Source organism: Hippichthys cyanospilos, chromosome 15 (assembly GCF_059441005.1).
Source record: "Hippichthys cyanospilos isolate Australia breed blue-spotted pipefish chromosome 15, RoL_Hcya_1.0, whole genome shotgun sequence".
In the NCBI taxonomy this organism is placed as follows: Eukaryota; Metazoa; Chordata; class Actinopteri; order Syngnathiformes; family Syngnathidae; genus Hippichthys; species Hippichthys cyanospilos.
Genome location: NC_142383.1, coordinates 3996744 through 4012275, shown reverse-complemented (window position 1 = coordinate 4012275; position 15532 = coordinate 3996744). Strand labels below are relative to the sequence as shown.

General features: G+C 37.1%; 1 protein-coding gene across 1 annotated transcript in view; it reads left to right on the top strand.

Annotated features, from left to right (window-relative positions):
* Positions 1 to 1009: 1009 nt before the first annotated feature.
* Positions 1010 to 15532, top strand: part of LOC148411396 (voltage-dependent N-type calcium channel subunit alpha-1B-like) — a 175998-nt gene continuing 161475 nt past the window's right edge. The window contains exons 1-4 of the mRNA XM_088435897.1: positions 1010 to 1104; positions 5429 to 5708; positions 9911 to 10219; positions 14555 to 14660. Of these exons, the coding sequence (XP_088292023.1) occupies positions 1044 to 1104; positions 5429 to 5708; positions 9911 to 10219; positions 14555 to 14660 (756 nt within the window). The 5' untranslated portion in view covers positions 1010 to 1043. The remainder of the gene's footprint in view (positions 1105 to 5428; positions 5709 to 9910; positions 10220 to 14554; positions 14661 to 15532) is intronic.

Sequence of the window (15532 nt, the reverse complement as noted above, 5' to 3'; positions counted from 1 at the left end):
ACAAATACCTTCTGATTGGAGCTTGTTGCAAGTTGAGAACAAGTGAGCGCTAGGAATTTTGGCTTGTGAAAATTAATGTGATGGATTGCTAAAAGTCCAAACTATGTCTCCAAACTTTGCTGCCCGGTACTGATCCATGGTTCAACTGGTATTTGGCCGCATGGACCGCGCCCAAAATAAGGATGTTTTGGAACCGATTTAGTTCATCCTTTTAACAGTTCATTCATTTATGCTTTGGTTTGATCTTTGTTTTTTGGCACCACCTCTGGTCGCTCTTGATATTACATTTTGTATTGAGGAAGGACGATGTGGCTTGAGTTGACATCAGTCAGTCGGTGACGCACACGTTGTTTTCTCTCTCTGAAAAATCTGGCCCATGACTGTAAGTTGCACTTGCTTGCATTTATGCTAATATGCCCAAAATTAGTTTATTTGTTGCTCCAACAACTTGCGACTGTGGATAACATGCTATCGAATGGTAGTTCTTATCTTTAGCATGTTATATGGTGCTGCTTTGTTTAGCATTTTCGTTTGTGCCATGTATTACCCTTTGCTTTATGTTAGCATATGGAACGTTTTGCATAAGTACTCATTTGCCCCCCCGCCTTACACGATAAGGAATACACCAATACATCCTAGTTACAGTATATCCTTCAAACTTATAAAATTATAAGAATGGAAGCTAATCAGATGGTGAACAAATCCTATGTAGTAGGTTTAGAATGCTGTGCCAAATACAAAAACATCATTTTGTACGCTTTTCAAGTTTTTATAAATGGGCCGATGATTGCGCTCTTCCTGACTACCAAAAAGAACACTTAAAAGCTTTTGATAACTAAAACCAAAACAAGTCCCAGTGAGGATTTTGATAAGGGCCTCAAACAAGGCTTGACAGGAAGCTGCCTTTCCGCATTCCAAGTTGGGAGAAGCTTGTGTTTGTATGTCTGAAGCCCTACCCTGGCACTGGAGCCTCCTGCAGACAGGTTTTGATACATGTGCCACTCATTCACTTTCATCCACTCGTGCTAGTTTAGCTAGCAGTCATGAAGAGAAGGGTTCCTCACTCCTCCAAATGGGCAGAGACTCGATCTACTGTAGTTTACGGTAAGTTCTTAATTTGCTACTTTTGCACAGAATAATTGAAAAGTGAGGTGCTGCAATTATCTTTTTTTTTTTTAATTCATTTATTTGTGCGAAAAAGTAATTGTTAAAAATGATAAACATTAAGAGCGCGACAGAACAACAGAGTTCTAGCAATGTGGCCCCAGATAAGTTGTCTGGTTAAGTCTTAAAAACAAGGAATAGTATTTATATTGAAAAGTGTCAGTTGAGCTTGAAAACTGAATTTAACGTTTTAGACAAATAAGGTCCAGTATAAAATATATCACAAAGGCTTTGACAGGAACTCGTCTTACTTTCGACTAACATTGAATCTTCAGTATATGAAGCCCCGTGAACTAACAATGATCTAACAAATTCCTGCCTAAAACATCTTAAGTATATTCAGAGCACATACGCTATCTGATTAATTTTCTGAGAAAATCATTTTAATGCATGACGAAAACATATAATGGACTAGAAAATGTGCAATTCCTGAAGAAATTGCGTGTGACGGTGAAAATGCTGAAGGGAGAGGCGTTGAATGGCGGAATGATGCGGAATGTTTGAATGGCTTGAATCTGAAGTATTCTGAATATTACAAGGTTGGAACGGTTTGAATGGGCCAAATAATGTAGTAGATACAAGGGGAACACTGAAAAAAGTGAAACTGTCGGAGGAAGAAAATGGATACACCCATGGAATGGCGGGAATCGGGGGAATCGATTAAAGTTTGAACGGTGCAAATCAGATGAATAATGACGAAGAAGTAAGATTACAGAGTTTTGGTGAGAACAATGAAAATGAATGAGGAATTAAGGGTCATAATATTAAAATTGTTATGAATTATTGGAATGCGTGAACATTAGTAATGATAAAAATGTGAAAGGAATGAATTGAATGATGTACAGTATATGTGAAAGGGAAGCTTCAAATGTCAAATTTTAAATATGCCATTGGGGATGATTTATGAATTATTATAGGTGAATGAGAAAAATATCAATATTTATTAATTATTGGAATGATGGAAATTGTCTCTAAGGCAAAATGAATGAGTTAAATGTTGTGAATGTTTAATGGGAAAGCTCATAATGTGAAATGTTAAATCTCCCATTGGATATGAAAATTAGAATATTGAAGTGAAAATATGTAATTATGGGAAATATTAAAATGTACGAATTATTGGAATGATGGGAATAATCCATGAGGTGAAATGAAAGAGTTAAATATTATGAATGTGTACTGGGAAAGCTCAAAATGTGAAATGTTAAATGTTAAAAATGAATGGGGAATCCTCCCATTGAAAATGAATAGTGAAATATTAAAGGGTGAAAAATATGGAATTATGGGAAAATATTGGAATGTATGAATTAGTGGAATGATGGGAATGATCCCTTAGGCAAGACGAATGAGCGAAATAGTGAAAATATGAAATGTGAAGGCTGTAAATATGAAATGTAAAATCACCCAATGTTAAGTCAATGGGAGTGGAGTGGAAAACAGAAAATTGTGGGAAATCTGTGAATATTTGGAATGATAAAAATGGAAGCAGTTGTCGCAGGATTAATTGGAATAATACAAAACTGGAACAGTGTGAATCGGATGAACTGGGAATGATTTGAAACACGTCAAAAAACGGGCGGAATAAAGAAGAGGAATAACATACTGTATGTAAGAAGGCTTTCACATTAAACTCGAGTCCCTTAACTGTGCGGCAAACACGCTAACCACCGCTCCACTGAGCCCCTCCCAATAGATTTCATTATGACTGTATTTGTTTATACCCAGAATTGCTCACTCAAGTCAGAAAACTAAGCCTATCTATTTATATATTCATAATTGATTCATTTTTTTCATGTATGTGTAAGTCTAAAAAAAAAAAAAAAATCATACTGCGTCTCTGGTATTGTTCAGTGGGCTTGACAAAATGTGGAGGCAGGCCGGATTTGGTGCGTGGGCCGTAGTTTGGGGAACACTTTTATAGTGTATATAACAGGTTTGTCTCATTAGCAGTTTACTCTAAGATACAAACTTGGTGAAACTGGAACGAATTGGCGTCACTATCATTACAATTTGGCAGTGTCCATCGCGAGCAGGTTGCAAAACAATGAAAGCAACAGCTGCGTGGATTTTTTTTTTTCTTCCCCTCAGCCAAATCTGCTCGACACACTTGGGCACAGCACATTAATATTGGTGCATGTGCACCTGTAAAAAAAGTCTGGCGAGGCTTAGAACCCAAACCCTTTTTCCAAACTCTGATTGCTGGTTTTCAAAAGGTCACACATCATGACATTTGAGTTGTTTACTTTGTATCATTTGTGTTGAAACCAGTTGTAAACGAACATGCTCAACCTATTGCTAGATACGTATCTAACAACATGACAATACTTGAAGTGTGACAAACACTGATTTCATTGTACAAGAAATGCAATTCATGAGATTCAGTACTGTCATACATTCGATAAAAAAGAGCTGACTGTTTGCAAATGAGAGGTGACACACTGTTTTTCTCGAATGGATTGTAGTAGTCGGTGCACTGCAGTAGCAAAGACAGCACAAACAAGTTCTTTCTTCATTTGACAAGGATTTTCATATCATAATCTGAACCGGTGTGTAATACTGCGCAGGTGCTGTGCAATTCCCCCGCTGCCGCTGGGCAAACATTGTTCTACCCGTTATAGTGCATAGTCTAGCGCATAGTGAGTTCACTGTTGGGAGAGCCGGAGGGGGCCCTCTGAAACCAATTAATATCCTTCACGAACATGATAGCTGCCATGGTTGCAATGTGGAGTAAGGAGATGCTGACTCTGGTCAGAAGCTATCGTTTTGGGTGCAGAAATATCTCGGTAAGGGACGAAACCACATGGCTTCAGAGCCCTATAATCAAAAGCTCATCCATCCATCATTCAACACGGACTGAGCAAGCCCGCACATTGAGAAATAAGAACAGCATAAACAGAATTTCAACATAACACCGACGCACTGATTGTTAGAATACTGCACCAACACAACAGTAACATTTTATTTAGTAGGAAAGAGTGCCCCATGCTGGTGAGTAAAATAGCAGTCCAAACTCAGAATCAATACTTCTATAGTGTCTTCTTCTGGCTTCTTTGGTTTAACAGAAGATTGCCTCCTGGTGAATAGTAAAAAAACACTGCAGATATGCCGCACTGAACTATAAGCCACAGGGTCCAAAGCTTGAGAAAAAAATTGCGGTTTATGTCCGAAATTTACAGTAAATGTGGAGACATAGTGTCAAATGTTAAACACATGAATTATATAACAGAATCAAAATGTTTTCCTACAGTTGCCGGTCAGAAGCTTGGAAACACCTTCTAACTCAATGTTTTTCCCATTACTTAAACATTTCCTGAGTTTTCGATAAATACTTAAGTTAATTGATACTTTGATATATTGATTGAATTATTCGGTAATCAAAAAAGGTTAACAATGTCTTCTGTATTATAATTTATATTCTTCAAAGTAGACACACTTTGTACCAAAGACAGCTTTGCAAATTTTAGTAATTTCGTTGACATTTCAAAGACGGTTTTTGCCTCCACAGAATTAACAGGTCTTGAAAGTTGTCCCCAAATTGAGTTTAAAAGTCGAACAGAGTTTAAAAGGAGTGTTTCAAATGCACTTAGGTCCCGATTTTTTGTTGTTGTTGTTAAAAACCTATACAAGAGTGTCCTCGAAAATATTTAAAGTACTGTACTTGGTAGAACTACTGTGTCAGTTCCTGGACTAGAAACTTAAGGACACAGATTGTTCATCCCTGACTTTGGCGAAATTCCATCCATCCATCCATTCATTTTCTGTAGCTGCTTATCCGCACTATTGAAAATAAAATGGATGTGAAATCAGCATATCAATGGAAATGTGTTCAAAAAAAACAACAGTGTGGCCAAAGGGGAATCACTTGGAAGAGATGAGACATACACTCACTGTGCGTCAGCCTCATTGCGTCAATGAAACAATGGAAGGCCTACAAACCCCTCAAATTGACTTGAATGAATGAACTTCTGGCTGCGTCAAAAATATTGTACGGAGTAGGACTAGTCATGATTCAACTCTCTACTTGAGTGTTCTTTCCTGTTCGGTGTCTTATTCATGTACACACAATATTTTGTAGGAGGCATGGTGGAAGAGTGGTTAGCACATACACATCACAGCTCAAAGGTCGTGGGTTTAATTCCGGCTTTGCAAAGTACAATTGAGAAGCACTGCCCTAAGGTGTGCTTGTGACTGTGATTGGTCGCTTGTATACGTGTGTTAATACGTCTATGCAGTAATTGTATAACCCGGTGTCTGTTGTGTTCATCAGCACTGCGTTCAGCCACATTTAGCTCATGGCGGATGCTTACCCTCGGGGCCGAATATGAAGACACCTGGGCCCTGGCACGCGACAAGAAGTGTCCACCCCGACAACAGGTAAAGGAGCCCCCTGAGGGGATGCAAGTCGCATCTGAAGAGCCTACATGGAAACGCTGTGAGACCAACACAATCAAATATGACACAGTTTTACACTTTGATGGAGTAAGCGAAGTGGGGACCGGTGATAATTTGTGTCCCATTGTCCACAAGCACGAGATGGAGACAAACAGGTAAGTCGGGTAAATCACATCTTTGAACCAAAAATACTATTATGCGAAAACTTGACAACACATCCAGAAAAAATGCAGCCAACAAAAGAAATACAGCAATAGAATTTTTTTAACCATATCCATTTTGACCATACACATATGTAAAAGTTGTATTGTGCTAACAATGTGCCAACATTATCAATATTATTGTGTGTATCAAAGAGCAATAACAAAAGACAAACATAATTTGTGAAAACAAATATTTGCTGTAAATTCGGACAGCATATTATAAACTGCAACAATTTAACAGAAAATCTATTTGTCATGTACAGCCGGACTATAAACAGCAGGTTGTAACATTAGATATTCATACAGAAAGTTAAAACATGGAGGTTTTGATTTTTTTGTTTTTCTTTAAAACACTATTTTCAAACTTCCTGGTCACAGCAACATCATGCCTTCAACATAGACTCATCATGCCTGCATGTTTAGAAATAAGAACAGCACAAACATACTTTCAACGCCAACACACTCTGATTGTGAGAATACTGCACTAACACAACAGTACCATTGTTTACTACTGGAGATTGCCACCTGCTGGCGAGTAAAATAGCAATTCAAACTCAAAATGAATACTTCTATTTGTCTTCTTTAGTTTACCCTCAAATGTACGGTAAATGTGGAGGCAGTGTCAAATGTTACACACATAAAATACAAAACAGAAACAAAATGTTTTCCTACAATTACCAGTCAGAAGTGTGGAAACACTTTTTAACTCAGTGTTTTCCCATTATTTTAACATTTCCGGATTTTTAGATAAATACTCAAGTTATTGATACTCTTGAGAATATTAATGCAATTATTTGTGTTTTTTCACTTATTTAAACATTTCCTGAATTTTAGATAAATTCTTAAGATTCGTATTTTTTCAATTATTTAAACATTTCCTGAATTTTAGATACATTCTTAAGTTATTGATATTATTTTAAAAATTGATGGAATTATCATGTTTTTTTTCTACTATTTAATCATTTCCCGAATTTTAGATAAATACTTCAATTATAGACACTTTAAAAAAAACATTGTTGGAATCATTCGTGTTTCTTCCATTATTTAAATGTTTTCTGAATTTTAGATACTTAAGATATTGATACTCTTAAAAAATAGTGATGCAATTATTTGTGTTTTTTTTTTCAATTTTTTTTAACATTTCCTGGATATTAAGCAAACTCTGAAATTGTTGATGCTATTATCATAAAACATTTTGATAATATTCGTGTTTTTTCCATTAGTTAAACATTTCCTCAATTTTAGAAAAAAACGTAAGTTAGTCATACAAATTAAAAAAAAATAAGGATGGAATTATTTGCACGTCTAGCCACTTTCTCTGTCAACTTTTTTGAATTTCAATTTGGAGGTGTTCCCAAGCTTTTGGCGGATGAGGTCGAATATTGAAACGTTAGTCTTTATCAGTTTAGATTATTCAATTATATGATTATATGATAATATATATATTATATAATTGAAAGGCTAACTCACCCTAGCACAGTACTGCATACGTCCCATTCAGGTGCAGCTGGTCAAATCAACCACTAGAGGACTGTCACACAGTAGCTTGTGAGATTGTGTTAATGGTTTGTTCAAAAAATGAAACATGATATGCAGTTTGTTGGAAAGAGATGATAGCGGATAACACAATCTTATGGTAATAGGAAATAACATGCAAATGCAGTAAGTGCAAAAAGTATTTGTGCATTCGTGTATATTCTTTTCGTTTCAATAATACGAGGTAAACTCAACGAATATCCCACAAATGCTCGTAAATCCGATTTATTTTTAAATGAATCTTTACAATCTAATTCTAAAAGCATCAGCATCATCTCCGGTAACCAGCGTGCATAAAACAATTCCCACCAGTAATTAATGTTCCATACACAGGCCTGGTTTTGTAGTGGTGTATGATGGCTTTTAGTTATGCTGCTTTTTAATCATGTCAGGCTAGCTAGTGCCTTTTGTCTCCTTGGGCTGTTGGATGAAGCACACCTACAAAACACAATTTTGCTTTTATCTTCTTGCAAACAACATTTGACGATGTGGTAGTGATTTACAGTAGTGTTTAAGCACATGAAAAATAAATAGTAGCCTACTGTGTATTTTTTTTTTTAATGAAAATCTGATGTCATTCTTAGTCTACAGAAAGTTGCAATATATGCTTTTGAAGGTATGAATTGCACATAAAAAATGATGTAATGAAATTAATTATCGAAAATATTAACTTTTTTTCTGTTGAAAATGTGGAAAGTATTCCCTCAAGTAGAAATATGGATAAGCTCATGAATTCAAGTCCTGAATTCATTCTCTTACTTAAAGAAAAGTGAAAACTTACACATTTCAAATGAACCACAACAATAATTTCTAAATTGTCTGTTGCTCATATGTAATCTGTTTTGATAAATTGGCACAAAAACATCTTAAAATTTAGAACTGGGCAATAAGTCGAATGAATTTTATTAATTTATTATTTCTGTGGTTTGAAAATGCATGAAATAAAAAATTTGCACAAGTGGCGAAATGATGAAGTGTTTTACACAACCTATTTAAAAGACTTGATAACTATTTAATCATGGCATTTACGGAACTCATATACAAGTTAATATTAACGAGTTTTTGTATAAGCTCAAATTTACTTAAATTTAGCATGGCTCACTGTTGTCTGAATGAATCAAGCGCTCTTAATAAATGTTTGTTTGGATGTTACTTTGATTAAAATTGATTAAAATCAATAATCATTCAGGATGACTGAAAATAATCTAAATTTCATGTTCTAACCATTGCTCCCAGGCCTACACACACTCAATAGTTTTCTTCTTTTATTAACTGTTATAGTGTACAAACAAACAGTCCTGCATAACAGGCAGCCCAAGAAAAATGCAGACAGGGCGAATGGTACCAAATGAAGCACCTTACTTGAGAGTGTTTTTTTTTCTTTTTTTAAACATTTACGCAATTCATAAATTTATTTCCCTTCCTAACAGGTGCACAGCAAGAATTGTTGTTGTTTTTTTTTTTTTTCTTGTAGGGATGGTTAGGGTGACAACACTTGAGTGAGGGTGCCGACGGGTGTCATGCACAATCAGGATTTTATGAAATGAAATAATGGCACGCATTTCATTATCTAAGTTTAAATGCACAGTCAATATTATATATCAGGTCTACACAAATGTAAAACTGTCAGAAAAAACTCAGAAATCAAAATTTCTCCCCTAAGTTATATTATGGCCAAAAGGGTGGTCAGAGAGTGATAAGGGGTGGCTATATGGGTAAATTGTCCTAGTAGGGATAAAAAAAAAAAAAACAAGGTTTTATGAATTGTATTTGTAAAACAATCATTCCGTTTGAAATGTCTCAAAACTTAAATAGCCTTCATCAGAATTGATGGTTTCGTTTGACCAAAACATGCATGCTTTTCTTGCATAAACAATGAATGGTGTAACAATTTGTAAAACGACGAAATTTATTCTGCGTGACGTAGAGTAGAGAACACATGAAGCTCTTATCCTAGACTCGCCCCTGCTTGCCACCACAGCTAGAAGTTGATTAGTTATCCTGTCTGTTCTCCAGTCAGCCAGCAGACGGTGAAGGGAAGGAGCACTGAGCGCTCCGCTCCCTGATAGGCCCGACTTGATCACGTGAGCTCTTCCTTATTCCACTGGGGGGACTCGTGGAGCCCTGAGCCGCCCCATACTCCCCCCACGCAGGGAGTGATCAAACACAATCCACAGGACAACGCTCTAGTCAGATTTGCTCGTGTCATTTTTTGCTCGCAGCCAGGAAGAAGGCGTAAAAAAGGGCATGGCCCATCCCTCTCTGTAGGAAAAAAAAAAGAAAACGACGTTTCAACTGGTGTTTGGCTGCAGCCACGAAGCCGAGATGATGTGGAGACGTGATTTCTCTCCTCCGTGGATGCAACAGCTTCAATGAAGTGATTTCATCTCTATAGCTGAAGTCATCTCACCCTCTCTTTTTTTTTAACTTTTACATTTGGACATTCGCGGAGGATGCATCAGCGGAGGGAATGGAGCATTAGACACGTCCCGGTGTTTTCTCAAAGCTAAAACCAACAACTGTGCTCGTGGATGAAGTGCGTTTTGTTGTGATGCGTCTCTCCTCTCTTTCCACTGAAAGCACTTCGGATTTTCCCTGTTGGATCTGTGCGTTCCCAGAATGGCTCGTTTCACTGAAGATCTCCCCACCCGCTACGGGGGGAGCACCGGCGGCGGCGGTGGCGGCGGAGGAGGTGGAGGTGGAGGAGGGAGAGGAGCGCCGGGTGCGGGAAGAGGGGGAGCCCGCGGCGGAGGGGCTCCGAGCGGCCAGAGGATGTACAAGCAGTCGATGGCCCAGAGAGCCCGGACAATGGCCATTTACAACCCCAACCCCGTCAAGCAAAATTGCTTGACTGTCAACCGCTCCCTCTTCATCTTCCGAGAGGACAACCTGATCAGGAAGTATGCCAAACGTATAACAGAGTGGCCATATCCTTTCAAATGAAAGAGCACGTCTATGCAACATGAACAGGATAGAAATCCACAACAGCGTACAGGCCCTTTTTTTTTCAAGCGAGGTTCCTTGATGATGCTCTCTGCACGAGACAGTAAAAGTGCCGGCCCCCTTACCCACACCCGTGTCTATCTATACCTTGATTCCTGTCCGCGCAACACTGGCTGCACCTGTCGCTCCGGGGCGTATCTCTGGAGCAACATACAGTAAATGCTGCCCGAACGGGACCACACGCTACCCTTATCTTACATTCTAAGAATTAAAAATAAATGTTCCATTTTTGTGCAGCACTTATAACGTGCGTAAAGGGGCTGGGAGTCAGCCCTCCCACGACGTCGTCATGTAGTGCGTGAAAACGGAGGAAAAGGCACACACGCTATGAGTTGATGCGCAGAGGTTGAGTTACAAGTCCTCTCCATGGTGCTGAAGTCGCCCACGCCGCCTTCCACGCCACGCTGCGAAGGCTGCTACGAAACATGGCCATTCAGTCACTTAGTCTTTTGGCAACTACAAACTAGTAGTGGATTGGCTTCCTTTTCAAAATTCGAAACGCATTGGGGCTTAGTATTCTTTGAATTGCTCTTCTTTATTCATAAACACTCCTAAAAAGATCAAAGATTGTCAAAAACGTGATGGGTAAAACCTTGGGTCAAAAACTTCACAAAGGTATGTTTCCAACTGAAATTAATGAATGGAAATAGAATCTTTTCCAGCCCCAGGAAAACATAACCTGCTACCTTGTTTTGATTGGTGTGTAGTTATAAATATAGTATAAACAGTACATTATGAAAACACTCTACTTGCATTTCCTAACAAATCAGCGAGTAGCACCTCTGAATTTTTAAAAAGGCTAAAAAGGTAGCTGCAGCAAAATGCTTAGTACTACTGTAGGAACAGTTAGCTATTTTTAATAAATCCACATCAGTTAATATTTTCCTTTGTCCTTAATAATTTGTGTAATTAGTATTTTCAGAACAGTCGCATCTTTAGCTAAGTCTGCTGCTTTTATTGCCATTTTGCTTAACATTAGCACAGCTGGTAGATTTTGCCAAACCAAACCAAATTATATCATCCAACAGTAGCATGATTAGGCACTATCATAATCCATTTGAATTTATATTGGAGTGCTACTTAACGTGCTATGTAACATGAGTTTTGTATGCTTCATCTTGATACACATTGAACACAGCTATTTCTAGACTATTATTAATAGCAATTGTACAGTGAAAATTAGTGTTAGCTTACCTTGTCACTATTGCTAGTTGCGACATGGATCTTGTTGACAAGGTTGTGAAATTATAGCAAATTCACTGTGGAAAGCAGCAGCATAAATTCTACGAACGACAAACCCTGCCACGAGTCTCCTAAATTCTTGAGGTAGAAGTTGCATCCCTCAGCAAGAGAAAGATCATTTTGCCTGCTTTGTTTTATCCCCAGTCTCAGTGCTCCGCATGTTTTCTTTTCGCTAACCAAACTCTCAATGGTTTATCGAATTACTAGTGCTACTTGGCAAAGAGGACATCTCTTTAGTTGTCGCGCACAAAATGCACCTAACTATGATATTTTTCTTGTCTTTATCTCTGACAAACTGAAAGTAATGTGCATTTATCCATCTTGTGTGCGTATTGTCCATTTTCAACCTGTCGTCTCCTGTAGAAGATACTAATAGAAAGTAAACATTTTACCCCAGACTTTTCACCTGCAATATCACAATATTTTTGGCAAATTCAGAAAAAAAATCCAAAAAAAACACCACTTTCAGGTTAAAAATGTATTGTAATGCATTGCGTTACTCTCATTTGGACTGAGTAAAATATTACTATTTTTTGTGTGTAATGCATTACACTACCGCGTGCAACAAAAAGTAACACATTACAGTAATTACATTACTTTTGTAATGCATTACTCCCACACTGTTGAAAGGTGACCGCAGTTGTGAATGTGCAACAGTCCAAGTGTGTCCCAATATGCTCTAGAAGTTGAGTAAATTCAATAGCTGAGTCAACATTTGTGCCGGTATGAAATTACTGCATAGTCTGAATGACACTGACAAAGAGGTATTGACTGAATAATGTTTGCTTTTTAAGTTGTAGTGATGAACTCAGATCTATTTTTCTAATAGTTTGCCTCATGGCTAAATGAAGCACTTGAATAATAAGAAACACAACAACTTTATTTATTGCAATAATTATTGTAGCTCACGAGTCAACAAAAGTTAGCTAAATTATTGCGAATGAAATACAGTATTTGTTAGACCTTTCCTGACAAAATCCAATATTAGTTATCTTACTGTGTATCATGAATATAGTAACACACCATCTTTGCGTAAAAGGTCACAAACTTATTTCTTCGCATTTCATAACCCTTCAATGGGATTTGACCCGTAGGCAATGACCTAGTGAAAATGGATTGCAGAATGAGCCAGCCATTGAAAATAGTTAGAAATGGTCAACCATCTGGAAAGATCATGAGCGCATGTATAGGATGCTTTCTTTCTTTCCTTCCTTCCAGAAAGCCATCAACCGGAGCATTATTGAAGCTTTCTGCTTTAGTGGACTCAAATCAACATGTAATGGCATTAGTCACTCTGCAACATGCACACTGGCTGTTCTCAAGGATTTGGAATAATATTAGAGTGGGGAAAATGGAAGAAAAGCGGCCCCTTTGTATCTAAAACAGCTTTGCGTCTCTTGGAAGACTTTCTATAAGATATTTGAAGGAACTTTGTGTACATTCTCATTCAGGCATGCCTTTTTTTATGCGGCTTACATTTTTCATTTTAGCCATACCGGAGTCGAAAAAAAGGCCTTTCATAAACTGGCCCCTTTAACGGTTGCTATGTTGCTCAGTGCGATGCTCTACTGAAGAACAAACACATTCTCATAATTCTGAGGTTTGCCACTTGAATCTTGACTGTTTTCTCCCCGGAATAGCTAAACATGCATTGCTTGAAGACTCTAGGTCAGAATTTCTCAAATTTTTCAAAGTCAGGGACCCCCTTCAGAAAGTAAAATTTCCAAGGACACCGTTTGCAACTGTTGCAGCTGCGGAAACAAAACAAAACCCAAATCAATTGAGTGCCCTTTTTATTCAGCAACACATTCAATTTGACAACAAGTATATTTTTTACTTTTCAGCCATACTGAAATTTACCAAATAAAAATTGCATTTTGCACACCCTGTCATAACAAACTGGGTCAATTTCCCCCAAACAGGTTACTGCCAAATCTTTAGTCAAAAACAGCATTTTAAAATAAAATACCACTTTAGCTTTGCCGGCTTGATGGCATCGTAAGCAATTGTAGACAAAAAACGCATTTTGACAAATTTCAAAATTATTACGTTTTTAAAAATATATTAAACTGGTTGATTTGATTGCTTTTTTGAAGAGTCATGAATACTTTCACAATTAATTATTAAGTAATTTTCTATCTATCTATCTATCTATATCTATCTATCTATATACTTCCATATATATGTATATATATATATATATATATACATATATATACACTTCCAAAATGTTATAGATTTCTCATGACTGCTTTATCACCTCATTAGCAAGCAATTGTAGACACAAAAAGAAATTTTTACAAATTTCAAAATTATTAGTTTTAAAAATATATCAAACTGGTTGATTTGATTGTTTTATTAAAGATTCATCAACATTTTCACAAAATAACATAAAACAAAATGAAATGAACACATTTTTTCATCAGTAACCCACATTATTTCCCCTGTTACCCCCTGCATTTTTCCCAAAATGCATGTTTCCCCGAGTTATAGAGTTAAACAATTAATAGAAAAAAAGAAACAAGATTTTGACCTCAGGAATACCAAACAAACAAGCAAAAAAGAAAATCTATAATTTCACCAATTCACCATTTCACCATTCTATTGGACTGTACCCCGTTAAAAATGGTGTTGAAACGCGATCCATTAAAAATGGTGTTGAAAAACGAGAACACATGGACTGCGATTGATTGGTTACTTGTCCAGGGCGTAGTGTACCCTCTGGTAGAGGTTTCAGCTAACTTTATTGGGGCATGCGGCGTAAAAAAACTAAAATAAACCAACAAAAAAAAACAAATGGGTTGATGTTGGTGTGCTTGAATTTCCTGTGGGATAATAAATACCTAGCTCGCATAACATAACATTGAGTATAAAATAATGGGTGTAGTCTAAGCTGACGAATTAATTGACTTTTGACTATATAGTGTACTTTAAGTTCCATTAGATGATGTTTTAATGATTAATGTTATAATGAAATGAATGCTGCTCGACTTTCAAGTGCTCCTTAACCCTCCCACTCCATTTGAATACATGATCTTGGCCACAATCATCGCCAACTGCATCGTCTTGGCCCTGGAGCAACATCTACCTGCCAGCGACAAGACGCCCATGTCGGAGCGCCTGGTAAGTACTCTCCTCCCACATGCACATCCTTCACATTTGCAGATGCTACTTTTACAGTAAAGAAACAGTTTGCCTTATTTGGAGCCATTGTTTTTGTAATCTCCCTTTGCTGAAAAGTGAGGTCTCTTTTTCTCTTTTCATCTCAAAGGTTAAGAGAATTTAACAATTGAATTAAACAATTTAGCTTTTTGAAGTCAGGGACCCCTTTTAGAAAGCAAATTTTCAGTCGTTGCAAATGTTGGTTGAAACAAAACAAACAGAGAAACAATTCATTAAAGCCAAACTTAATTGCCCTTTTTATTCAGTAACATATTCAATATGACAACTAATATATTTGTTTCTTTTCAGCTATACTGAAGTTGAGAAAATGAAAATTGCAAATTACACACCTCCAAACCGGGTCAATTTCCCCCAAAATGCTTGCTGCCAATTATTTAATCAAATCAGCATTATAAAATAGCTTTGCTAGCATCATTGCCTCATTAGCAAGCAATTGTAGACATAAACACAATTGGACAAATTTAATAATGATTACATCTTTAAAATTATATTAAACTGGTCGAATGGATCGCTTAATTGAAGTTATGAAAACTTTCCACAATTTAATGTAAAATAAAATTAAATGAATACAAATGTTAACATTAGCTAGCATGTTACTTACAGTCACAAGTTAGACCGGGGTGGGCAACTCCAGCCCTCGAGGGCCGGTGTCCTGCATGTTTTCCAGTTTTCTCTCCCTAACACACCTGATTTAAACCATTAGCTCATCAACAAGCTCTGCTGGAGCTTGAGAATAATCCTAATCATTTGAATCAGGTGTGTTTGATAGAGAAAACAGGAAAACATGCAGGACACCGGCCCCCGAGGCCTGG